Source organism: Anarrhichthys ocellatus, unplaced genomic scaffold, assembly GCF_004355925.1.
Source record: "Anarrhichthys ocellatus isolate YVR2014 unplaced genomic scaffold, GSC_Weel_1.0 scaffold88, whole genome shotgun sequence".
Taxonomy (NCBI): domain Eukaryota; kingdom Metazoa; phylum Chordata; class Actinopteri; order Perciformes; family Anarhichadidae; genus Anarrhichthys; species Anarrhichthys ocellatus.
The window spans coordinates 443,458-470,366 of NW_022280118.1; the positions used below are offsets into that span (position 1 = coordinate 443,458).

Sequence of the window (26,909 nt, forward strand, 5' to 3'; positions counted from 1 at the left end):
GTCTCAGCAACAATACCTCCTTAAATCACAGAAGAATAAATGTGTTTTCCAGAGCGGAGTGACGGCAGCAGTTTGGACACGAAACACAGGATGTCCGAGCGGATTACAGAGCGACTCTTTGAGGAAAACCCTGCGTCTGCTCTCTGACCCTTCAGGCTGATTTCAGGGTGGAAACCACCACTGCTGAGCCCCGAGGAAAACAAGAAAAAACACCTTTGTGTTCTCACAAATCTCCTCACATGTTGGGTGCTATTTTTCCAGCAGGTCTGGCGGTGTTACAACAACAGCCTCTGATTAAATTAGCATTGCTAACCCCGGCCTTCACAGCGCAATTAATCTGCAGCGTTTGGCTGAATAAACAGGGTAATACATCGCCGCGAGACTGTCAGACAGCTCGGACACTTTACATCTGTTGGCCCGGGAGCGGGCGTGCTAAGTGTTAGCGTGGCGTTTTGGCCACTTAGCAAAGCTAATGAGGAATAAAAAAAAAAAAAAAAAGAGAGGAAATAATTCAGGGAGGAGTGCTGTTAGAGGCCTGCGTTGACATGTCTGCAGACGCTACACTTAGTCGGCATATTTTTTTAAAAACACTGATAAAGATCAGAGCTCATTCCATTAATCCACTTCCTGTTTTGCATCGCTGTAGGTACATTTAAAAGTTTCAGGCTTTTTAGGATTTTTTTTTTCTTCAGTTTTCTAAGTAAATAATCAGAACCACATGTTAAAATGGTAATGAGTAGATTAGCCTGTAACACGAGAAATATAAAGCTGTAACTGTGTAAAATCTCGGCAGAGGAGTTGGCTGTTAACATTAATCTATAACTATGGCAGTTAATCTATTTTAAGCAAAAAACATAAGATGTCTTTTGGCCACAGCAGTATATGTCTTCAATGCCATACGTGTTTGGGATGATTGGAGTAGATTGTTTGTATTATTATTTATCCATTTGGACAATATATTTTTGCCGCCACCAAAAATCCCCTGCCGCCCACAAATCATTTTCCCCATAGACCCCTTTATAAACCTCCTGTTATAAAAGACACATCTGTAAAGCTGTTGACAGGACGGTTTTTAAAAATGTTCCAAACCCTAAAAAAGCAGTTTTAATGTGCATGTGCACAAAGGTTCTCAACAGGGACAGTAGAGCTCGTCAATGTCTGAATCACAGCTGGGATTACAGCATCATAGAATCTGTATGCTTTTGGGGTTTTCCCCTATCTCGACTGGCGATTCTGTGGAGGAAATACAGCTTTCTCATATCTACAACAACAGTGTGTGAGCTCACCCCTTTCTAGCTGTGCTGCGTTCAGGTACGTCGGTTCGAGACTTGGCGTTGTTAAACCAACCCCAGACGAACGGGCTCTGACCTCCAATGACCTCCTTGATGACAGACGAGACGACTCCCTCGCCACTGACACACACACACACACACACACACACACACAGACACACAAATATGCATTTCTTCCATTTTCTTCCACTTCTAGCATTCGTGGCATGAATTCAACAAAGGCCGTCTGAAAGTGTGCACCGTCTTCCATTCAAACCGTTTAAATTTCTGCTGTTATACATTTGTTTTTTTTGCACCTCATTGACAATCTTTATTGTTTATATTTTGTTGCATTTGCATAGTTTCCCTCGGGATGAATAAAGTTTGATCCTATATTATCTCATCTTAAATCCTTGCTGTGGCCCACTTCAGTGCATAGCACTGTAGCCTAAGGGAACAGGGTGCTCTGACCTTTGACCTCCTGACTGATCATTACTGTTGGCGATCTATATAATTGAAGTTTATTTTCCTGTCAGGTTCATCGTAACTCATCATAAGTCTCTGTAGATAAGAGAGCCACAGAAATAACCAGAAGTTAGAAAATCAGCTGGTTCCCAGTTCTCTGTGTTTTCTCAGCAATGAAATAAAAGAGACGTCTGGAGGAGATAAGAGCCCTGCGCTCCTCTTCTGTTTAAAAAAAAAAAAAAAAATCACTTGTTCCTCTCTGGCCTGGAGGCTGACCAGTGCAGGCCGCCGGCCAATTGAAAGACGAAAAAAAAAAAAATGACCCTGAACTGGGTGAATTAATCTCCGTGGGCGCTGGTGGATGTGGAGGAGGAATCGCAGGCTTTCCACAGAGAGTTTGGGAAAATTACACCGAGTCGTAAACAAATTTGTCATCTTAATCTGGGCGAAAGGGAACAGAGGCAGGGAGGCTTCGGACAGGTAATAGGAAGAAAGGGTCCGATAAGTTTAACACAGAGAGTTCACTTCTCTCGCAGGAGCAGATTGTTGTTTTAATGCAACACAATCATGAAGTTGGCGGAACATAAACCCACAGAAAGTCACTTTACCTCATCAACGTGAGATATGTCGAGATATACATCTGTGTGAGATGCATTTTTTTTAGTGTATGCAACTGATAACAGCAGATTAAAAATACCTACAAAAGAGGCTAAGCTAATTAATGCTTTCAGTAATAGCATACCTATTCAGGTATTTTTCAATTAATTCGCTGTTACTTTTAATGTCTTGCGCTGATGTTAAACACTTTGAATCCCCATTTTCCTTAATGTATTAATGTAATAATGAATCAGGATTTAATTATTTAATTGACTGATTTAATTTGCTATGCATTGCATTCTGGGACGACAGTATCCATCAACATGACACTCAAAAGCCAGAGTGATTTCAATCTGCTATTATTTGAAACTGTGCAGCATCTGCTCATATATCACCATGATGGAGGTCAAAGACAGTTAGTTGATCTGCTGGTCCAACACTTTGGCCTCAGGGATCCAAAGACACCAGGGTCAATGTGTGGCAATTAGTTAGTAATCATTGCAGCGATGTGTTCGGTAATGTCACAACGCACGGAGTGGCAGAAAGAGGGGAGTCACTGGACCTGTTTTCATGCCGGCGTTTCTACTTGTTTTTGCAGGATAGGCACAGGTGGAAGTACTAACATTAACCGTGGCTCTGTTCCATTCAGTGTCCCAGGAGCCCTCTAAAAACTGAGCCAGCATGTGCAAAGCTGGCTCTCCTAAAAGGAACACAGTCTTGTTATTCGTGACACCGGGGCTTCTTGCTTTGACATATCAAAATGTCTGCCATGAAAAGGCAAATTTTTGCCCGATAAAACTGCAAGTATCTGTTTGTCCATAAGCATCTGTCTGTGTGTGTCTACCTTTATCCAGGGACCTCTCCAGGGTTCTGGGTTTCTTCCTGATCACACTGAGGACGACAGTCCGACCCGTCTGCCTCATCACCTCCATAACCTCCTGATTGGACAGGCCGTGGAGACTGACGCCATCCAACTGCGGAAACAGACAGGAGGACAGGAGGACTGGTTGGGCTGTGTTTTTCTCTAGATTTGAATGCGTTACACATTTTAGGAAATGTACAGTAACATCTGATTAGGTATAAAAAACAATAAATGACACGTAGGTGAATATTAACGATTAAATCAGGTTGTTACAGCGAGCAGTCGGTCGTGGATTCGGATGTTTCCGCTGTGATCTGCAGCGCTGCCTGGAACCACTTGTTTCACAAACACACCTACTGCATCTGAATCAGGCAAGAGACACAGAGACGGAGTGTTTTATTGGAACATTAAAAATAGAGGTAATATGCAACCTGTCATAAATCTGCAAATTGTGATGAAGGAACTTCACTCTCATCTTTGTGTGCCGTAAGCTGTGACCCAGAAAATGAACAGAATGTGTCAAATGTAAGCAATGTTTGTTTTTTCAACTTCTCAACACAAATAACCAAAAATAATGAATATGAATATAAATTCAGAATGATGTGACTTGGATGAATCCTGTTCTGATTCAAACAAGCTTTGAAAAATAGAAAAGCGCCAACAGTAAAAACTTGCTGTGTACAATAAGAGCCCCGTAGCTGGTTCACTATGAGAGCCCCGTAGCTGGTTCACTATAAGAGCCCTGCAGCTTTACAGTAATACCACTACAGCTCCTTTACAGTAATACCACTACAGCTCCTTTACAGTAATACCACTACAGCTGCTTTACAGTAATACCACTACAGCTCCTTTACAGTAATACCACTACAGCTCCTTTACAGTAATACCACTACAGCTGCTTTACAGTAATACCACTACAGCTGCTTTACAGTAATACCACTACAGCTGCTTTACACTAATACCACTACAGCTGCTTTACACTAATACCACTACAGCTGCTTTACACTAATACCACTACAGCTGCTTTACACTAAAACTACTACAGCTGCTTTACACTAAAACTACTACAGCTGCTTTACAGTAATACTACTACAGCTGCTTTACAGTAATACTACTACAGCTGCTTTACAGTAATACTACTACAGCTGCTTTACACTAAAACTACTACAGCTCCTTTACACTAAAACTACTACAGCTCCTTTACACTAAAACTACTACAGCTCCTTTACACTAAAACCACTACAGCTCCTTTACACTAAAACCACTACAGCTGCTTTACACTAAAACCACTACAGCTGCTTTACAGTAATACTACTACAGCTGCTTTACAGTAATACTACTACAGCTGCTTTACAGTAAACTACAGCTGCTTTACAGTAATACTACTACAGCTGCTTTACAGTAAAACTACTACAGCTGCTTTACACAGTGTCGGAAATACACGAGGGCAAACGGCAAAACTGCCCCTAAGAAATATAAATTTGCCCCCGATATCACTAGGAGAGGGGCAAAAAATGCCCCCGAACTTCCTAAACAAATAAATCAATGGAGCGCTTCTTAATCAGACCTGTGACTGCGAGACTGCGGTCAACTCAGCAGACACTTAAATTTGAGTGCACCTATATGCTGAAATTCACGGTAAACTCATTCAAACAGATCGGGAGCGAAGGACTTTGAAAGATTAAATCGGAAAGATTAACGTGAGACAACATCCGGTTTCTTCAGATGAACATCCGGTTTTCAGAATAAGATGCCAACAAATTACACACATTGCATAATGGAAATTAGATTAAATGAATTATATTCACATTAAGTATAAAACATGCTACCTGCATCTCGTGAGTTAAAGGGAAAATACACCTAAATTGTGAGTAAAGTGTCTTTATTCTTTGATTTGAGGGTTGCTGGAAATGAATAATACCTGACTGACAGTCAATTAAGATAGCAAAAACTCTGAACTGAATTTGTACCTTCAAATGGCACATTTTTAAAATTTTTAAGGTGCTATAAAAATGTTTTTCTCAAAAATTCCACACAATGACTAATGCATAAGTTCAGGACAAAAATGGGTAATATCACAATATTTGAGGTGCTACAAAAATATCTTTCTCAATAATTCCATACAATGACTGATGTATATGTAATCAAGGCATCGTTGACTTAATAATTGTTAACAGTTGTTTAAAAAATTGAATAATAACAATAAATAACCACAAAGAAATAAGAATACAATTGAATATGATTGTCTGATTTATGTTTGTTTTTTGTTAAAAAAAAAATCTAAGAAAACACTTTGAATCTGTAGACTACTGCCTAATAGTCTTATTATTGCCATTTGATGACAATTGCTCATATATTGTAAGCCTAAATAAGTATATTTATTATTTTGAACAAAGGTTAAATGTTATTTCACAAGTTTCAAAAAGTGCCCCCAATTTTTTGAAAATGCCCTTGGATTTCAGTCAGTGGGTGCAAAAATTGCCCCCCAAAAAAATATGTAAATTTCCTACCCTGGCTTTACAGTAAAACTACTACAGCTTATACACAGTAAAGAACTACAGCTGTTTGACAAGTTAAATGTGGGAGTGGTAGTTTTGTTTAAAAATGTGTTTAATGAGTTTTAACAGTGTTAACCCATCCTAACTGAGCTGGCTATGGTATTTTCTGTGTATTTCTAGTGCGTTTTAGTAGGTCTGAGTGTGCTTTAGCGGTACTTTCCCGCCCTACCTTGGCTGGTCAGAGGGTTGTAGCCGATGATGGAGATGCCGAGGCTCTGGCCGTCGTTCTTGGTTAGAGGAACCTCGTGGATCTCATATCCCTCTAGGTTGGGCTGAAACACAAACAGAGAGTCCATTTATTTCAGCTCCGACTGCACCGTCTCCAAAGCCCCAAAACAAAGAGAAAAACAAACTCTTTTATCTTTTGTGTGTTTGTCCAGAAGAAAGTTTGTCTCTTAAATGATTCAACAACTTCAAACTGAAAAGTTGATGGTTTGATGGAACCATCATAGTTGAACTATGATGGTTCTTCTGACTGCTTACCGCTTTGCTGAGTCGACGTTGGGGCGCTAGGCCCGGGGCGCGGGGGGATAAGGAGGAGACGGGGGCCGAATCAGGAGGTGGTGGGGGAGGCGGGGCTGTTGACCTTTGACCCCGGGGATCCCTGGCGATCAGCAGCGTCACCTGGCTCCCACACCCCTGCAGCACCTTGACGACCTGGTCACTGGTGAGGTTGCTGGTGGGCGTCGCCCCGATGCGAAGAATGTGGTCACCTGTGCGGAGACGCCCGTCCTGATTGGAGGAGAGAGGAGGAGGAGCATGAGAGTCAAACAAATAGAGAACACTTAAAATGATCAGAAAGTAATAATATACAGGTATAAGTGTCCCAGCTATTTCAAATTCTCAAATAGTGGCCAGTGGTCTGTATTTACAACTGCAGAGAGAAACAAGCTGTCATTTAAAACAGGCTTGTATTAGAGACAGTTCTTTGTATCTGTTATTTGGATACCTGCAACTATTTACAGTCATTTAAAAGGTGCAAGATCCGAGATTGGGAACATTTCTATTGTCTCTTCAACAGCTCTCAACATGTCGACGGTAGGCCGGCGGCCCATAGCTAATGGTGCTAACAGCGCAAACTACTCCTAAAGTGCCGACATAGCTAACAGTGTTTACCTGAGCAGAGGGTGAGCGCTGCGCGACTTCATTCTCTGCTCGGGTAGACATTACTCCACTACATCTTTACATAGGTAAGTTGTTTGCTGCTTTATTAATGTTCAGAATGTTAAATGTAGCTCCTTTAAATTGATTCAGATGCTTCTGTAGTTTTTTTTCCTCATGTTTTTTGTCATTTGTCACATTTTACAACAAATTATTTGTCAGATAAAGGCCAAACGAGATTCAGCCGGTACTTGACTCCTGCTGTGGGGAAGTCAAAAAAAAAAAAAGAGCATCGATGAAAGGTAAAAGCAGAGATGGGGAGAGGAAGTTAAATGGTGAAGGGAGATAAACCAGAAGAGGTTGAAGACGATGAAGATGAAAGAAGACAGATCAAATCTGCAGAGACTTAAAAAAGGCTCACTCTTTGAGATTGTATGAGTGTGTTGAAAAGCAGGGTGGTTCAACATGTCTTGGAGGTTTTCTTCATTTCTTTGCAGAGAAATTCATCTTGTCCAATTAATCTAATTGATCTAATTAATCCACTTACAAGGCGATAATTCCTCCCTCAGTCCAGCTGCTGCTGCCTGCTGTCTGTTCTGATGCACTGCTCGTCCTTTAACTGTTATTGATGCAGAATACGTCCACTGAACTGTCATTTCTGCTTGAACAGCACAAGTTGCTGCTGTCGGCTGATCGACTAAGGCAGCTGCTTGTTTCAGTACTCTCACAGTCAAAATCAGCCAAAGTCGATCAAAAATCAGGTAACGTAGTTTAGTCCGACTTACCTAATGAAGACTGTGTGTATAAGTCATTCTCCTCCCTTTCTGCTGTCTGTGCTGTCTATTTTGCGAGGGTACCGGCGCAGCATCCCGGGATTAGCACCGCTCAAATCAATTGGGATTGGCTTAAAAGGCGCAATGTGTAAGATCTGGCCAGAATTTTTGTTGAAAACATTAAAAATTAACTCATGTATTGTGTTGCAGAGATATCTGCTGAATTAAGCATGCTAACCAGCGAGATAATACCACTTGTTCCACGAGAGTGTCGCTGTAGCGCCCAGTCTCAGTCTACCATGAGAGGATGAAGAAGTGGAGGTAGAGCTAGCCCGAGGGCTTGTCAGGACTTTGTTTATTGACTAAACCCAAAGTGACAGAAACACGAAAAGGGCTCGCATGGGTGTGTTTTTCATTAATATCACGATGTAACACTCATCAGCTGAACTCACCTTGTCTGCCACGCTGTCTGGGAGGAGCGTCCTGACCACCACTCCGGTCGTCCTCCCTCCCACGATGCCGAAGCCCAGACCGGATCCATCGTTGACCAGCTCGATTTCCTCCACGTGACCCCACTGGTCCTTCAGCATTAAGACGGAGGACGAAGACGTTCATTAATGGGTTATGATATGTGATCAGAAAAAGTTATTCATATAGACCTCAACCATATATTAAAAGAATAAGAAGTTTGTTCAGATTTCACCCAAAATCGCAAAACTAAAGTCACACATTTCACAGATTCTGAAAGACACACACACACACAATGAAGGAAGATGAAGTATTTATACTGACACTACTGAACATTTGTCTTGTGAGTTCTCATTGTTTCTCAAAGGTTCATCTGCTTGTTCCAAATATTTCTCTAAAAAGAGAAAACATTGGATTTATTCTAAAGGCTAAGAAGGTTACTTTATGTCTTATTGCTGCTCTGCATGTCTGTATGTGTTAAAATCAGTATTGATTCCCTGTGTTTTGTTTCTTCCTGGTGTTGCTTGCATGGCTACGTGTATAAAAACAGATGGAGACCATCATCTATGCCTTCATCAGCTCCTGATTCTTGGGGTAGCGCGTCACCCTCAGGAACTCTCTCCCGGCAGATCTCTGCACTGCTGCATCTATGGACCTTTAAACAACTTCTGAGAACCTCCCTGCTCACCGAGGCCTATGGAGTTCACTCTGTTGACTCTGCTACTATTATTTTCTCTTCATGTGTTATTTATCTGTCTCAGTATGTGTAAAGTGTCCCTGGGTCCCCGAAAAGGTGCTTTAAAATGCAAGCTATTCTTATTAATATTACTACTATAGTTGCTGTATCATTGTACTATTATTTACTATTTTCTGTTGAAAAGAAAACTATGAACACAAATGTAGATTTCCTTAAATAGGAAATCCAACTAACCTTCTATTATACTTTTTCTATTTTTGTCATCATTTGTTGGATATTCCTCCGTTTTGCTGCTCGAAGTGTCATGTGACTTGGGCTTTGTCTTTTAGAATGTACAAACGGGAGATTTCAATAAAGTAGACTATAAATATTAGATTATAATATATTATATTATAAAATTAAAAATTGTCACATCCCGGAAATACTTCACTGCAAAGTTCACACACATTATTCTTTGAACAGACGTTTGGACTTCAAGATCAGAGGGCCATTAAAAATCTCTCTTGCCTTTTTTAAATAGTGCAGCTGTTGGTAAAAGCTTTTTAATATGCAAAATGTTCATTCAAAAACCTAAAAATCAACCTGAGGAAAGTTAATGAGCAGCATTACAGCAAAAGCATTTTATTTCAGTTACCGCAGAAGGATCTGATCCAATTATTTCTTCTAGTAGACTGAGGCAACGATTATTTTAATCATCATGAATGAATATAAAGGAGATATGTCACGAGGTGAAAGGTGGCTCAGCAGGTAATCACCAGCTGAGAGCATTTCCTCCTCTCTGATAGCTGCTGATCAATGGGAGGCTGCAGCACGCACAGCACGCACAGCACGCACAGCACGCACAGCACGCACAGCACGCACAGCACGCACAGCACGCACAGCACGCACAGCACGCACGCACGCACGAGGCGGCTCTGGTCTCTTATTACAGCTCTGGTCTGATAGAGGAGGTCTCCCTCTGTCTAATGAAACAAACCTGCTGCTCAGCTCACACCAGGACGCTGAGAGAGGTCGGATCACAGTGAACGTGTTGAATGTTTTCACAGGAGACGATCTGTTATGAAGCGACTTTATTTAGGTTTCGCACTGACTGCACACGTGAAAACGACATATGTGTCGCCAATTATTTTATTTAAATTTTTTACTTATATTGGGGTGTAATAAATGTCAGTGAGCCTGATGACTGGTTAGCCTGAGTTTGCTGTGTTGGCTGCTAGCTTCCTGCCTGTGAAATGAATTAACACAAATCGAGTACAGAAAGTCTCAGGACCAGTTTGCACTCATGTTTCATCTGGATATAGAGCGTAGATTTAATATAAAACAAAGACCCACCTATGATTGCATTCTCTAGAAGCCAAAACGTGCCGTATGGCATAAGGCCAGGTGAAAAGTCGTGCTAATGTTGAAAACGACCAATAAATGTCCTGAAGTTTTGCTTCTTGGGAAGATATACAACGTTTCTGAGTTTAACAAAGCCCTAGGAGGGACAAAAGCGCTTGCAAGTTTTCTGAAATTAGGTGGGACGGACTAGTTCTTGTGCTAAAAAAGGGGCGGTCCACCCATTTCAGAAATCAAAATGAGTCTACTATTAATGTTCAGCCTGCTTTCTGTGTTTTCTGTGCATGACTCTGGCAGAGAGAGAAATCTACAACCAGAGTCTTGTAGTTTGACAAACATGGCAGGGAGGGTCTTCGGGCATGTCCGCAATATTTTAAATGTTTTCATCTACAATTATGCCTCTCGCCCAGAGGCAAAATGGAGATTTTTAGAAACACCTTTAGAGGCATCTGCACCTAAAACTCTGGTTTCTGTGTATCCGTGTGGACAGCTGTAAAGTGGAGCTCATGCCCATTGTTGCTTTGTGTAAGGAGCATGCCCCTGAAACTACAAAAATGGTGGACTAACGGTTTCCAAGGTCAACATTTTCTCTGCTTTCAGCGATCAGCAGATATGCATGCTGGGAGATTCTTTAGCGAGCAGTTTGTTTTCACATGTGACTCGTTTGATTGACAGGAGACTGGTCATGTGACCGCGATGACTGAGGGGAGTTGTCAGTAAAGTTCATAAACTTTCTCCAGTTGTTCTTTAGTTAATTTCCTCTCAGTCGAGGCAGTTTTAAAAGGTCCCTTCAGGTTTCTTTAATTGCACAATCTGTTATCTTTTATCTCTGTTCTTTCTGCTTTTTGTCATTTTTAGGACAGCAATAAATAACGCGCAAAAAAAGTGCATTGGCTGACACGCTGTCCTAATCGATGGCGGGGAAATATTCACTGAATAGACAAAAGCTGTAAAATCACATCCGACTCGCTGATTTATACCCGCCTTTACGAGCGACAAGTTTCCTGTCAGCGTCCAAAGCCACTACAGCGAGAGGAGGTTTGGACATGATCAGCTGTGAAGGCGGGTCAGAGCCGCCTCAATCTGCCCGGCAGAGGAGTCTTGGCTTCGGAGGAGACTGATAGTTAGCCGGGCCAGAAGAACAGCAATAAAATCCCAGCCAGAGTTGTGTTTTTTATGCCCGCGGCTCGATTAAACGTGACCTCGATGGAGACAGGACATGAATAAAACAAAAGGAGGAGGAGGAGGCCTGGTATGCAGGACGAGGCTCGGGTCCAATGAGCCAAGAGGAGGAGGAAGAGGAGGAGGGTAACAAACAAGAGGGGCAGTGTAATTCTGTGTGATAATGACCCGACAATAGAGCGGGGCAGAATCATTACGGCCGAGGCCGACCTGTGGTCCTCGGCTCACATTAACAGTCCACACTTGCTCCGGTTTGTCACCACATCGCTGTTTTTATAGTGGAAGTCTTTTCTTCTGGTTATCTAAATGTCAAAGCACTCAAACATTTGCATGTCCTGTCTTGTATTCAGTCCAATAACTCAGGTAAACATACAGTATCAGTACGTCTATAGTGTTTGTGATTCTTCCATCTGCTCTGTTTATATTTTCTCTTTATTTCCCATTAAAATGCTCAGGGTTCTTTCCCTTATCTTCACTTTGTTATTATTGGCTCTACAATTAAAATACACTTTAATAATTGAATACATTTCTGTAAGGGAACTTGGTGTTACGGTCAGAATGACATAAGAATTTGGCGAGGACATTAGGAGATTGAGCCTTTACGTATTTAGCAAAGAGCTTTTGACTTCAGGCTGCATGGTGTTCTGGTTGAGCAGCAGCTCAGTCACTGGCCCAATCCCAACGTCCCCCCTAAAGCCTCAAACCCTGAACCCTCAAGGACTCACTGACGTCACCTGGTAAGTGGTTGAGTGTGAGAGACTGTGAGGGCTTGAAATGGTGGAAATAGGAATGGGACAGCACTTTGCTGCAACATATCATGTTACCATGACAACGACAAACAATATGATGTACAATTGTGGGTATTTATGTTATACTTTGTACTCCCTGATTTGAATGTCTTCCAGGCTCTTTCCTCACAAGATGAGAGGTAATTTCATATTATCTATTTACTCGTTTTGTCAAAACAGCTTCAATGACAAAATCAAATATTTGATGAATAAATAAATAAATATTCTCTGATTTCAAGTTTGTTTTTTGTTCCATCTTTAACCCTTAAACTTTCTGTGTAAATGTAATACTGAACACACGTGAGCCGTCCTCTTGGTTTACCTTTTTTTTACGTCTCCATGCGTCCACTGGTTACCTCGTGTTTAACGTCACATACATTGATTTGTGGGTAGTTCCCTTGGGCAAAGTCAGCATCCTATGCTGACTTACAGTAAGGGTTCATAAAGGGCTCAAAATGTCTGCAAGAGAGCCTCAAACACTCGATGATGTGACAGTGGGACAGAACTAAACCCTCACGGACTTCGCGGGAGCGCGCCTCAAAGTCCGTGAGTCCGTAAGAGGGGCCATTGGGATTGGACCACAGTTTCAATGAGAAGTGGAAAACACAGCTGCTGTCACTGATTAGTCTGATGATGATGTCATGATCTGCAGCTCGGCAGCTTGTGAATGACCGCTGGTTAAACTATTTATGAGCCGCGATGAAAAGTTTCATAATCACTCCGGTGTTTGACAAGAGAAGCAGAAAAACAAATAAATAAAAACAATTACATGGTGAATTCTGCTGCATTTAAACTACAGAGAGAAAAAGGAATATCACATATCATGCTCATTTTCAGGTTCATCCTATTTTGGATTTCTACTCGAACATGTTTACGTGCTTTGATGTTCTTAAAAAACATTTTTCTCATACTCGCTCCCATATTCATATTTGTCTATTTAAGGCCCCCTTCTTGGGGGGGGGGAAAAAAAAAAAAAAAAAAAAAAAAAAAACACCTTTAAAAAGGTATTTCCTGGTGGCAACCTCCGGTTCTGCAGAGTGAAGCTCTCCTGACCAGCAGGGGGCGACTCCTCTGATTGTACAGAAGTCTATGAGAAAATGACTCTACTTCTCTCTTGATTTATTACCTCACTAAACATTGTAAACATGGGTTTATGGTCTCAATCTGTAGTTTCAAGTCTTCTTCAATACAGCATGATGTTCATTTAGTAAATGATGGTCCATTTAGAGTCAAACAGACCATAAAGCAGGGGATGCTTTAAAGCGGGCTTACTGTGATTGACAGGTTGTTGCCGCTACCAGAGGCTTTAAAACATCAGTCCACAAACCAATAGGTGACGTCACCATGACTACATCCACTTCTTTTATACAGTCTATGAGTAGTTCTCAGGTCGGGGGGGGAAACACTCAAAAGGGGGCAGTATATTCTAATGAGCCTGTATGAGACATAGGAATTGGAGCCAAATCTGATTGGTTTGCTTAGTCACATGTTTTCTGATCCAGACAGCACACAAAAAAACTGACTGGGTTGTAATATTTCACAGGTATAGATATATAGAGCTGGTAGGCGCTTTAAATACACACATAGATGTGGCGAGCACTGAAAAAGTGTTATGTCCTCTTTAAGTCTATCACCAAATTACTCACAATTCCAAGTATAATGCTAAGGTACTTGTGCTTTACTTGAGCATTTCCATTTTATTCTACTTTATACTTCTACTCTGCTACATCTCTGATATTGTACTTTTCACTGCAGTACATTTATCCGTCAGCTTTAGTTAAGAATTTCAAAAACGATAATGATCCTATAAATGAATGTGTGCTTAAAATAAAAGAAGCGCTACTGCAGCCAGCTACAATATTAAGATACATCTTGCATGTTATTGCATTAATATGAACATCCAACAGTGTAATATATAAGAATGTGACAGAGCCCATTTTTGCATGTAATGAGTACTTGAACTTTTATATTTTAAGTACATTTTGTTGATAATACTTACATTTTGTCGTTGAGTATAGCTGCCTTTACTTTCAGTAAAACATCTCGTTTGTTTTATTTATTTCCAGAAGACTTTTGACTGGATTAGTCGGGAACTTCTTCCATATTGGTGATTATTAATTGGAAGTTTTTTTTTGTCATTAAGTCTCTTTATCAAGCACCTGTTGCCCATGTTCAGGTTTTCCCAGCTATCTAGTGTGAAGCAAGGAGATTGTATATTAATGATTCAGCTCTTCAAATGAAAAGCTTCTTACTTGGGAGTTAAAGTTGATGATCCCACTGTGGGCGTGTTATTATATGTGGATGATGTAGTTTTATTTGTTGAACAGGAAAAAGATCTGAAGATTATGCTGAACATTGTTGTGGAGTAACGCTGGAAATGGAGGCTTGTGGTAAATCAATGCAAAACACAAATGGAACATTTTAGAATTAAATCATTGGAGAGAAGTCTGATACGTAGTGCTGTCAAATACTGATTAGTTTAAATAGCTTGGCGACGTAGGAGTGACGTAGAGACGCAGTATACGGCTCTGGTAGCAGCAGTGATCTGTCAATCACAGTAGCCCCGCCCTAAAACACACCCTGCTTTATGGTCTGTTTGACTGTAAATGGACCATCATTTACTAAATGATCATGCTGCATTGAAGAAGACTTGAAACTACAGATTGAGACCATAAACTCATGTTTACAATGTTTACTGAGGGAATAAATCAGGAGAGAAGTAGAGTCATTTTCTCATAGACTTCTATACAAGGGCGTAGGTTTGGTCTCAGCATTGGTAGGGACACTGCCAGTCGTCGTCGTCGTCGTCCCCACCTCGCCATCTCAAAAAGTCTTAGTTGAAAGGGGGGGCTTAGCCCCAAGGGGAGAGGCATGTTTGTGCGGCAATTTTTTTTGGGGCCCATTTGGGGCCGTGGATATCCATTGTTTCAGACAGTTCATAGATTGGTTCAATCAGAAAGAGTGTGATTTTGCTCTGTAGTTTTGCTTGCATTCAGTATATGATAACACAAGAGACAGAATTTGAGGGTCATATTGAAATTTGACAACAAAAATATGAACTTTTCTCAAATAAAGGACATCCGCGTCACTCCCAAATCCTAATTCTTAAAGGGACCGCACACAATGGATGGAGAATGGACCTGACAGTGTCAACTTTATACCGTTAAGTATGATGATAGGCTATTGGATTGTAATTTGAAGGGGGAGAAAACATACAAACCAGAACGCACGCACATATGTAGCATGTTAGAGTTATAAATAACTTGTCCATGTGAGAAACAATAGTTTAATTTAATGACATCACCAAAATAATTTTTTTTTTTTTTTTAAAGCCAATAATGCCAAATTATTTGGTGGGGCTGAAGAACATTTAGGCCTAACGACGCCCCTGGTTGATATTATGTTAAACAGGCAAACTTTATTAAAATATATTAACATTTGTGTAACTTGGAACTGATTTAAACATAACAGTAACAAAACCTTAGTTTAAATACAAAACAGTATTCTGCACCAAATAAATAATAAATAATTAAATAAATGAATAAAAACGTTCTGCTAAAATGCCAATATACAGTAACAGTATATTCTATATCCAAAATATATATAAAAAACTTTTCCCAGTTGTGCAGACAAAAAAAGAAAATAAATCTATTCTGCAGCACTTAATAGGCTACAAATAAAGTGCTTTCCTCCTTTATGCAATTATTAGTAGTGCTGGGCAACGATTACAATTTTTAATCGCGATTAATCGCATGGATTTTTTGCGATTAATCTCATTGTTATGGCAAAGTTCAATAATGAATTCAAAAGTAGTGTATTGCGCACTTTTATTTTAAAAGTACTGCTATATGAACAAAAGGGCAATAACATTTGGTTTGCAAACACTTTAAACAAATCAGGTGTTTTTTTAACAGCAGTATTCCCTTTACACAGTAGCAGTTATATTTCTTCGCTATCTGTGCTCAGTGTGTGACTGTATGTGAAACGTTCCACTGCTGTGCAACAGGAATAAAATGTTTCAGCACGTTTCAGCAAAAATGTTTGTCTTCATGACAGTCAGAGCATGTGAATGCAGCTCTACTGTTCATCAATATAATGCTGTAACTCCAAGGTAATTATGATTACCCAGCGATCAAAGAATAAAGACACTTTACCCACAATTTAGGTGTATTTTCCCTTTAACTCACGAGATGCAGCATGTTTTATACTTAATGTGAATATAATTCATACTTTGTTGGCATCTTATTCTGAAAACCGGATGTCCGTCTGAAGAAACCGGATGTTGTCTCACGTTAATCTTTCCGTTATCTTTCAAAGTCCTTCGCTCGCTCCTGATCTGTGCCGTTTAAATGCGTTTACCGTGAATTTGGTGGGGAAATATTGGTGGGGACAATTGTGTCTTTCCCAAACTTTGGTCGTGACTAGTCCCTATGGACCCTATGCAAACCTACGCCCTTGCTTCTATACAATCAGACTTCTTTTTGCAACCAGAGGAGTTGCCCCCTATTGGTCAGTAGAGAGAATATTTTAAGGAACTTCCGCATCGACTTCCCTCGGCAGAACCGGAGGTTGCCGCCTGGTTGTGCTTCAGGAAGGGAACTTTACCTGTAGCAGATTCTATTTGCCAGTCCTGGCAGAATATTCTGTTTAAGATCAAGTGGTAAAATAACCTGTACGGTTTTTAATTGAATTGAATGTTTGACCGATGCAACTTTATCTTCGGTGTCTTATAAACCCGTGAGGGCTGGGAACGTTGTGTGCATGGAACCCTAACCCACGTAAAATAAAGGAATCAATGAAAGTCCACCAGAACCTTCTCATCTCCATGGACCACAGTTTGGGAAACTCCGGTTTAATTAAAAGCCAAATAAACATAGCGCTCTCGTACATCTTCCTCAGGGGAGGTCAGCCCAGTTCAGATTTGTAGATTGGGTTTTTACAATTACGTCACTTACTCATACATCACCGCCTCTGCACTCCCTCTCTCCCGCCTCGCATGCCAGTCATTGACTCGTCCGTCATGTCGATATTCATTGATTGCGCCCCCTCGCAGACTTAAATACATATTGTCGGGGGCGATGCTGCAAGTGGAGCACTAACTTGATTTCCTATAGGCTTTAAAGGTCATAAAAATCATCCGAGTCAATGTCAGCAGACTTACGGCTCGTCATAAACAGGAGGTTCTCACTCTGATACGGAGGCGTGGCCTAAAAGTGACCTCCACTTATGATTGATGCACTCCCTTTTGAGTGACAGCCAAGCTGCTGGGTGACTTCTGTGTGTGGAATTTGCTGAACTCTGACAATCCGCTGGTTTAGGATTTGACCTTAAAAAAACAATCTCACTCCGAGCCATGAAACTCAACAGTGAACAAATGTGCAAACTCAGGCTTCAGTTTTCTGTCACGTTTTGTTCCAAAATGAGAAAAGCTGACACGTGGTTTTACAGCTCAAGATGCACCAAATAATGGCCATTCAAACTGTACGACAGGGAGTTCACCAACTCTGACGCTTTATTGATTTTCTACCCTGAAATGGATGCTAAAGATTTGGGAATTACTTTATTTCACAATCTAAGCGCGTTTTCTCCCAAACAACCAACAGTTAAACTTTAGTATCGGAAGTGCGGCTCCCATCTGGAGTTATACTGCATCTTATCTTCCAGTTTTAGGAATCTGCCGACAGCGCAGCTGAGTGAGCAACAAATACACAGATTATTGATCCGAGAGGAAAGTCAGACAAACAAATCAACTCTGTTAGCACCGACTTCAAACTACTTAAACAGAGCCTGAAAGAATACATGATCTGTCTTATTAACAGATGTAAAGACTTTGGTACTGTGTTTCTCAAATGATGGGTCGAGGTCCTACATGGTAACATAACATGACGTATCTTGTTTGTTTTATCCATACACAGCTTTAGATGTGTATTTTAAAACACAAAGGAAAAAGCACCAGTTGACCAAATCACCGTGTGGAAATTGTCCTGAGTAACCATGAAACCTTTTCTTTGAAGAGACACAAATAAAATTGCATCTGCATTTGTTTTATCGAGGTGACGTAGTCGGTCTTTTGGGGTGTACTACTTTTCTTACCGTGCTGGCGGAGGCGGCGGGTGACGATGTCGCGTTGCGTGGGCGGTCCCTGGCCACCACCAGCTCCACCGCCTCTCCAGGCTGCTGCAGGAGGGTGAGCGCCTGCTGCTGGCTGATCCCCGGCTCCAGAGGAACGCCGTTTATTACCAGGATCTGGTCCCTCTCCTGGAGACGGCCGTCCCTGCAGCCGAGACACACAGGACTTTTCAATGACGTGATAAATGTCTTCTGCAGAAATTTATATTCAAACAAAATAATTTTCTCAAGTTATAGCTAAAGGGTAACTAAAATATGTTTCTGTGAACACGTGAGGCGAAAGGCTTGAGTCATATTTGGTCAGCGCTGCCTAGTTTTACAGTTCGATCGGAGTTCACGAGCTTCATAAGCAGTGATTGACAGCCTTCGCTAATCTTTGCTCCGATTGGTTGTTTTCCTTCGGGAGCGGTGGAATCTCGCAAATGCCATTAGAAGCACTAGAAGGAGGCAGAGGAACCCGATTTGTTCACAGATTATCCGTCTCATGTACTTTTGTTGGGATAAATTGACAGTTTGAGCAAATATGAAAGAAAAATATTTTCTTTAATGTTACGACCTGTACCTTTAAGTATTTGCCACTGAATAGACAGACAAGTCTAAATGCTAAATGTTGTATGACAGACAGCATTACCCAAGATTCTACAGACCAGGAGGAGGCTACATTGATCTGTTTTGTGTGTAATTCAAGTTCATGTCAGTCCAACCAAGTGTTTGTGCCGTTCTATATTTGTAAGGGACCATAGACACTTGTTTGTGTTAGAGGTGAAAATTTGTTAATTCAGGCCAAAGTCATTTGATTTTTGTTATTTTGAACTACAGAGCCTGAAGAAACTGGAACAAAGAAATCCACGTTTTGGAAAACGATCTGCCAAGTTGTAAAGATTTGTAATAAATAAAAAAAAACACCTGAAAACCACCTAAAACGTCATGATAGTTGTAGGAAACTTCAAGCTGCGACAGTGTACCTGTGTGCGATGCCTCCAGGCTGGATGTGTTTGACGAAGACGGCCTGACTGCTGCTTCCTGCGAGATTCAGACCGACCACGCTGAAGCCCAGACCTCCAGACAGAGGCCGAGTCAGCTGACACAGCTCTGTGTGACGGCCCTGCTTGCACGCACACGCACACGCACACATTTAATGTATTTATATATGCGTGCTGTGAAGGTGTGTTTCTGTGACTCCACCCACCTTGGCGGCGGCGAGGATCCACTTCTGCAGGACGGGGTCAGACAAGGGCGGTGTCTGATGGATGGGCGGAGACGAGCCATTGGTCAGGAGGGAGGATGAGGCGGACAGGGTGGGCGGGGCCGAGCTGCCGGGTGGATTGACGGCGCTCATGATCAGCTGACCCTTTTTGGAGAAACTGAAGTCACTGTTGGCATCGGGCGGCATGCTGCTCAGCTACAGATCGGAGGAGGGGGAGGGGGAAGAAGAAGAGAGGTTTGCCAGATAGACTTGGTAAAGTTTAATAAAAAAAGAAAGCTGTCTGTCTGTCATATCACATAAAACTATCTTCATCTATTGTAGAAAATGTATATAGAGTTTTTTTACATAAACACATAATATATACAATCTTGATACATAGCCTAGAGGGAACATTTTACAGCTGGGAAATCAACTCAATTGAACTGCAGAATGTCACTGTGATCAGCTGACATCCCACCAATATCAGAATACAGTGTAAAGAGTATGTAGTCTATATGTTTACACTGTATTCATATCTCCAGCTGTTTATTCTATATATAGTGTATTACTATTAGCAATTCTTGTACACACATATGCACTATATGTATATTTGTTTTTTTATTTCATTTTATTATACTTAATCCTGCACTGCCTATTGTAAAAGCTGCAAATGTTCATACTCTACATATCTTAACGTATTCATATCTACCCCTTACCGTCGATCTTACATTCTTAATGTATTTCATATATTACTTTTATGTTCCATATATTACTATGTCCATATAGCTCTAATCCATCGATTCATGTTGTTAACTTTGGCAAAGAATGATCTCTTATCCCCAAGCTTCAACTGCACTTTATTAACAAAAAGAAAGACTGGAGGACAAAGAGGTGAACAGGATCAGAGAGACGGACGGACGGATGGACGGACACACACACACACACACACACAGGTGTCCACATACTTATGGCCTTGTGTTGACATTTGTTTTTCTGTTTTGTTTTATTACCACCACACAAAACCAAAGCGTCAGCTCTGACGGAGACGGAGAGACAGAAGAGAAAGAGACGTTCCATATGAAAGGACGCTGTCGACAGAAAAGAAAGACATGGAGTTTAAAAAAAAATGAAGCGGTGAGGCCGGGGGGTAAGTGGGGAGGAGAGAGGAGGAAAAGAAAAATCAATAGATTCCTCTGCAGGCTGCCTCTCTCTGAACAGGTAATGTATTAATGACCTTTACACTCACATTGTGGAAACTTATCAGTCTGCGGCTTATTTAGGCCGGGCTGACGGAGCAGGATCCCGAGCCATTTCATCAATACCCGCCTCGACAAGGCCGTTACTCAAACCAAGACACTAGATATTAAAGCTTGATAGATCCGCAGAGAGCCGGGAGGGGGGGGGGGAGGAGGGAAAATAAATAAAGAGAGAGAAAGGGAGAGAGAGAAGTCCCCTGCTTCATACACCCTCTACCGGCTTCCAACGCGGCGCTTTCATAGACTCAGCTCTGACCTTCGCAGCACTTAGAATATGAAGCCCGGCGTCGGTTATTGCCATTATCTTAATTTGGCCCGCAGATTGTTTATTGTAAAGGCTCCACGTCAGTACGAGCTGGAGCTGAATACAAATGGGGATGCAGCGGGGGATTCAATGCCCCCCCCCACACACACACTCAGCCCCCACTGTCAGGTCACGGTGTTGGACAGGAGGCTGCAGTGTACCGGTATCTGATAGGCTGTCAACACCTGGGGCGGAGTCACGCGTGTCAGATCAGATGGGGAAACGTTCATCAGTCTGCAGCGCTGCCGCAACTTTAGACTGTAGACACGACTGCTCTACACCAACACACGTTTTATAAGAGACGTCCAATGGAGCTACAACTTCTAGTGCAGTCAATAAAATCATGTCAACCCTAAGGTACTTGTACTTTACTTGAGTTTTTAATTTGATACTTACAGGTACATTTAACTGAACTACATTTATCCGACGGCTTTATTTAAGAGTTACTTTGCAGATGAAGATTTTAGAGACCTAATAATGATCCTATAAAATACAAGACATTGTTAGACTGTGAACTTAACCACCTGACTATTAAAAAATGTGTAAAAGGACCTCTACTGCAGCCGGCTACCATATACACAACTACATGCTGTGTGTGCGTTAATGCATCAATAGTAGTAATAATCCAACAGTATGATATTAAATAATGTACCAACTAAAGAGCCCATTTTGGTGTAAAGTGCTTTTATTTTTATACTTATTTGATTTTGCTGATAAAACGTATGTACATTTACTGAAGTAAAGCTTTGAATACAGGACTTTTTATTTGATTCTGAAATTGTGGTACTGATCATTTTACTTCTGAATATTTCCTCTACCACTGTGTGGCTTTTGATGGAAAGATGCAGGATACAACGTGGTCTCATGCAAACCATGCCGCTGGTTTCTGACCTCTTGTTGCCCCCCAGGAAGAGCTCTGGACTTTGAAGCCAAACGGTGGAATCACAATTCACCTGTCCGTCGCGTGATGCCATGGGGCTGACTAACATTGGGAAAGAGAATTTTTTTTTAACCTTTAACCATCTATGGCTGGTTCGCTCCAAAATCAGAAATACAGATTTTTCCTGTCCTATGTTCTTTCAACCAGTTTCTACATATTCACAACAGGGTCCGTAGATTATCTCCAGGAACCGGGTTGTGAGCTTTGAGCGCCACAAGCCCAGTGCCATAGAGTCCCATTATATATTGGAGACATCTCTCCAGAGGATGCCACCAAAACTAGGTAAATCACACCAAAACCATCTAGATTGGGAAATATCACGACCGGTGCAGGATTTTGAGATAATTTTTCTAATTTAGAAAATTAGAAAAATAAACAATAAAAAGAGATTTACAAAGAATGTGAAAATATGTTTTTTGTTGTATCTGACAGGTCAGAGTGTTTGAGATTCTGCGATCTGAAAAAGGTGCTTTGAGTTGAGGTTGTTCAGAACCTGGAGTGGACTCGGATTTTCTGGGGTTCTTTCTGTAATCTCTGTAAAGCTTTCATGTGCTGCGCTGGTTGGGTTCTGGTGTCTGAGCCGCATGCTGCCTCTCGGCCCTCACCTGGTTCCGCAGCTGTTTGATGGAGTGCTGCAGGGTCAGGATGTGGCTGAACAGCGGACTCTGCAGGGTCTCCCTCAGGCTTCCCATCGTTTCACTGTGGGTCCACTCTTCCCTCTGGACCAGTTTGGCCTGCAGACGCTCCAGAGCTCCCAGAACCTGCTGACGCTCCGCCGAGGACCCTGAGGACCAACGCAGGATGTGTTCATTATACAGAAGAGACTCAGACAACGAGACTTCCTGCGATTCCAGCCGTGAGCTGTTTGAAATGTTCAGCGGGTGAGAGGATTTACCTGTTGGGACATTTTCAAACATGGTCGCCCCTCGGTCTCCGTCTGTCGCTCTGGATCAATCTGAACAGAGGAGGAAAGAAAACGTATCCGTTATTTCACTCATATTTAAAACACTGGCCGACACGAACAACATAAAGGACGGGCTTTTTCCATTTAAAGGTCTACCAGGAAAGAAAGGGTGTATTCCCTCTATGGCTGCCGGAAGGCTTTTAATTTGAAACATCTGCAGGAAGTGTTGCTGTACAGTAGCATCACGTCAAACAAAAAACATCAAAAGCAGAACGACAGGAGTTCATTATCACTGACCGGAAACACTGTTGTTGGTAAACAGAGACAGAGTGGCGAGAGTGACATGACTGCGTTCAAATCGACATATTATACTGAAGTTACGGCACATTAAAACAAGAGACTGGCATGTCATCAAATATACTCCATTTATAATTACTCTAGAAAGATTTCCTTTAATTTGCAGTTTTACTTTTAAAAGAAAAAATGTATTTAATACATTGTGAAGCGCTTTGAATTGTGTATGAAGTAATATATGAAGCCGTTTGAAATAAATGTGCGGTTCTCGCTGCAGTCGAGGAAAATAACAAGCTGTGATTTAAGAATGTAGAGTATCTCCAGACCACTGGCCCCGTGCAGTACCGGTCCTCAGGCGCTACATATACACGCATTCATTTCTGCAGATTTATATCATTTTGGAGGTACAGCTGCAGCTTCGACCTATTTCACACCAAGATGACATTTCTAACTGCAGGTCAGTTTGGTTTTTTCTTAAGTCAAAAAACCAGACTATATATGTGAGGGAAGAATCCATAGAAACATCTGGCCAGTCAGATTGTGAGCTGATTGCATATCATATATTCTGATCTGGGAGCAGCCGGATTCACCTGGAAAAGCTGCTGCTCACTACTCTGTCCTGACAACATTACAGTGTAGCACTCCTAATGTGCCGTGTGCATCTGTAAACCTCTGGCTACACCAAACAAGGTTTCAACATTTCATAGAACAAGCGATTAACGATTCATTTGAGAATTAATTCATAATAAAAATAATAATTAGTTGCTGCCCTAACCAGAGGTGGCTGATAAACTAAAAGTATTTTAGAATAAATGTAGGGCTGCATGAAACTAATAAATATCTATATTATTGATTAATCAGTCAATGTCTTGTTTTTTAAACAAGATATTCAGTTTCTATAAAACTGAGAACAAAGCCTCACATTTGCTGAGCTTATTTTAGCATCTTTGCTCCATCAATGAATTAAATGTTGTCAATTATCAAATCTATTGATATAGGGCTGTGCGATATGGCCAAAATATTCTATCACCATAATCACCATCTACCAGTAATTTTATAAATAATTTGTCGATATAAAAATAACCACATGGTTTTGTATACTCTTGTGAAAATCAAATCCTTGACACATGAAAAGTATTTATAAAGTATTTTCTCATTCAATTAAGAGCAGCAGTGCTAAATAACTTAATAGTGAATCACCATATCTCAATAAGATTTCATCACGATACGATTCCTCTGAAAGACGATAAATTATCATATTGAGTTATCGCCCCAGCCCTCTATGAATAATATCTAGGAGTTACCTGTCCACCGGTAACCCCTCATAAATCTGTGTGGTCAAATCTTTTCCAAGAGGATTTAGAACAATGAGGCTGTTGTTCACTGAATGGCCTGCTCATGTCCTGTCTCCAGGGGAGGAAGTGTTACTAAGTTCATGTATTCAAATACTGATACATATTCAGAACTCGATATTTGTTGTAAGCAGCTATATATTTCTTCTACATCTCAAAAAGGGAAATATTTTTATCTGACAGCTTTACTTACTGTACAGATTTTCCATCTCCTTTTTTTGTCTATGAAACAAAACTTGTATCTGTAGATATGTTGAATGTTTGTGATAAACTGAAGGATGAAGTGTTCCTTCATCATGTGTTGAAAAAATCCTTATTCTTCTTAAGCTAAATAAGATATTTTTAAAAGCCTCTTGGATCAGCTGGAATGTGCATCATCACAGAACTGACAACAAATATGTGATGATTTTATAGAATATGATGCATTGTTGTAGATTAAACTAGCAAATAGAACATAAAAATAGTTTAAAAACAGCATTAAAATGCAACTTACACATTGATGCGAAACTTAATCCAGAAACACCATTTATAATTTGACACATTTGACTTTTACTTGCAGTGATGTACTTCTACTTCAGTAAAGGATCTGAATACTTCCACCACTCTGCTGTCTCTTACATATCTTCCACAAGTGCACGCGGCTGATTTCCGACACTGAAATGGCTGCACGTGAAGCAGCCGTCTCTGTGCTGTGTTCAGATGTGTGTGTGTGTGTGTGTGTGTGTCTCTCAAAAGGTATCACAGGTGAAAAAGCCTCGTTATCAGACTGTTATCTCAGCGTTTACACAACACGGCTTGTTTACACAGGTCAGAACTGAACCCGCTTTTTATCAGGTGGGAAAAACAAACCCACACAAACACTCCTCCAACTCGCGAATCAAAGAACAAAGACAGGAGAACCGAAACTGCACTTCTCATTTAAGCGACACCGTGAAAACTCTGGGCTCACACCTGTAGACTCTCACCTGAGAAACCAGGAAGTGAAACTCAAACAGCTCAAGAGGGGAGGGGGGGTTAAACCATATGTGGAAAATAAACTATAAATATAAACTATAACCAATAAAACATACATCTGTTCGCCTTCATGTTGTGCGTAACCTGATATATTTTACCGTAAATCTGTTATCGGCAGGTTCAACTTGCAACAGGTGCATCAAACTTCTCAGAAACAAACCGAAGGAAAAGAAAACTATGGAACCAGCTGCGGCTGCTTATAACACACGTTTGTAAATCTGACTGAACTTCGCCGAGTGTTTCTGAGCTTCAGCTGAATCAAAAACAACATTACAACAACTTCTCCTCCATCAGCTTGATAACTTCAGACAGCGACGCAGCTAACCGATGGCTATCCGTTAGCATGCTAATTTAGCTTGTTAATTAGCGTCTAAAAAACCTCGTCACGTAATTTTTGGTGCGGATAAACATTCGGGAGATGAAGCCGCCAGTAAATGAAGAATGTATAGACAAGAGACGGGTTTTAAACTGGTGTGAAAACTCACATGAACTGGATCCAGTTTGGCACCAGTGTCGCTTTAATGCCGCGTTCAAGTGCTGTCGGACCGAGAAGCAACCCTTCTGGATACAGCGGTGGTGGGATGTAACTAAGTACATTGAGTAAATGTTTTGGGCTACTTGTACTTCATTTGAGTATTTCAATTTCCTTCTACTTCATATTTCTACTCCACTACATGTCAAAGGAAATTAGTATTATCTATTTCCACTTCATTTATTTGACTTGACTTGATTTATTTTACATTAAAAACACATGATATGCTTATCTTTTATGATGCGGTACTATACTGCTAATCCATAGTATAATATATAAAGTAACTAAAATCGTTCCACATTGATGAACTATAACATTAAAATACTCTGAAATGCTTTATTTAGCAATAAAACAGAATCATATAATATAATAATAAAGGAACCACTCACCATTTACTTTCGATAGGCTACATTAAAACATTGTACTGATAATACTAATGTACTTTTATTTAAATGTTTTTGATTCAAGATGTTTCCTTGTAATGGAGTATTTTTAGACTAGTATTCCTACCTTAACTTAAGTAGAAGGTATTAGTTGTTTTGCGTATTTTGTTACAATTCATGTATCATATTTTCTATATTGTTTTTGCATTATGTTGCCACTCTACAGGTGTTGTAAACGCAGCATTTTTGTTTAAATTCCCGTTTTTCATAGTTCAATGAAGTTGCTTGAAAAAATAAATGTACCCACTCGTGTGGCGCATTCATGTCCTCTGTAATTTAACAAATCAAATCAAATCACCGTTATTTGTCAGGTACACAATCAAACACAGTATAATGTGTCGTGACATTATTTTGTGCCTTGTTCCAGAGAGCAACTAACAATAGACCATATGTATGATAGAATACTGTAGAATAAAAAACATCTATATAAACATTGTATATATATATATTTATAT

General features: G+C 40.7%; 1 protein-coding gene across 3 annotated transcripts in view; it reads right to left on the minus strand.

Annotated features, from left to right (window-relative positions):
- Positions 1 to 26,040, minus strand: part of LOC116398735 (inaD-like protein) — a 34,323-nt gene extending 8,283 nt beyond the window's left edge. For 2 of the 3 annotated variants that reach the window (XM_031875308.1, XM_031875307.1), the window contains exons 1-12: positions 25,965 to 26,040; positions 22,811 to 22,870; positions 22,521 to 22,699; positions 19,419 to 19,631; positions 19,195 to 19,334; positions 18,194 to 18,374; positions 8,080 to 8,208; positions 6,237 to 6,485; positions 5,923 to 6,025; positions 3,469 to 3,557; positions 3,178 to 3,307; positions 1,287 to 1,412 (exon numbers count right to left, since the gene is read on the minus strand). In XM_031875308.1, the coding sequence (XP_031731168.1) occupies positions 1,287 to 1,412; positions 3,178 to 3,307; positions 3,469 to 3,557; positions 5,923 to 6,025; positions 6,237 to 6,485; positions 8,080 to 8,208; positions 18,194 to 18,374; positions 19,195 to 19,334; positions 19,419 to 19,631; positions 22,521 to 22,699; positions 22,811 to 22,832 (1,561 nt within the window). In that variant the 5' untranslated portion in view covers positions 22,833 to 22,870; positions 25,965 to 26,040. The remainder of the gene's footprint in view (positions 1 to 1,286; positions 1,413 to 3,177; positions 3,308 to 3,468; positions 3,558 to 5,922; positions 6,026 to 6,236; positions 6,486 to 8,079; positions 8,209 to 18,193; positions 18,375 to 19,194; positions 19,335 to 19,418; positions 19,632 to 22,520; positions 22,700 to 22,810; positions 22,871 to 25,964) is intronic. The other variant, XM_031875309.1, reaches the window with a different exon arrangement.
- Positions 26,041 to 26,909: the final 869 nt, after the last annotated feature.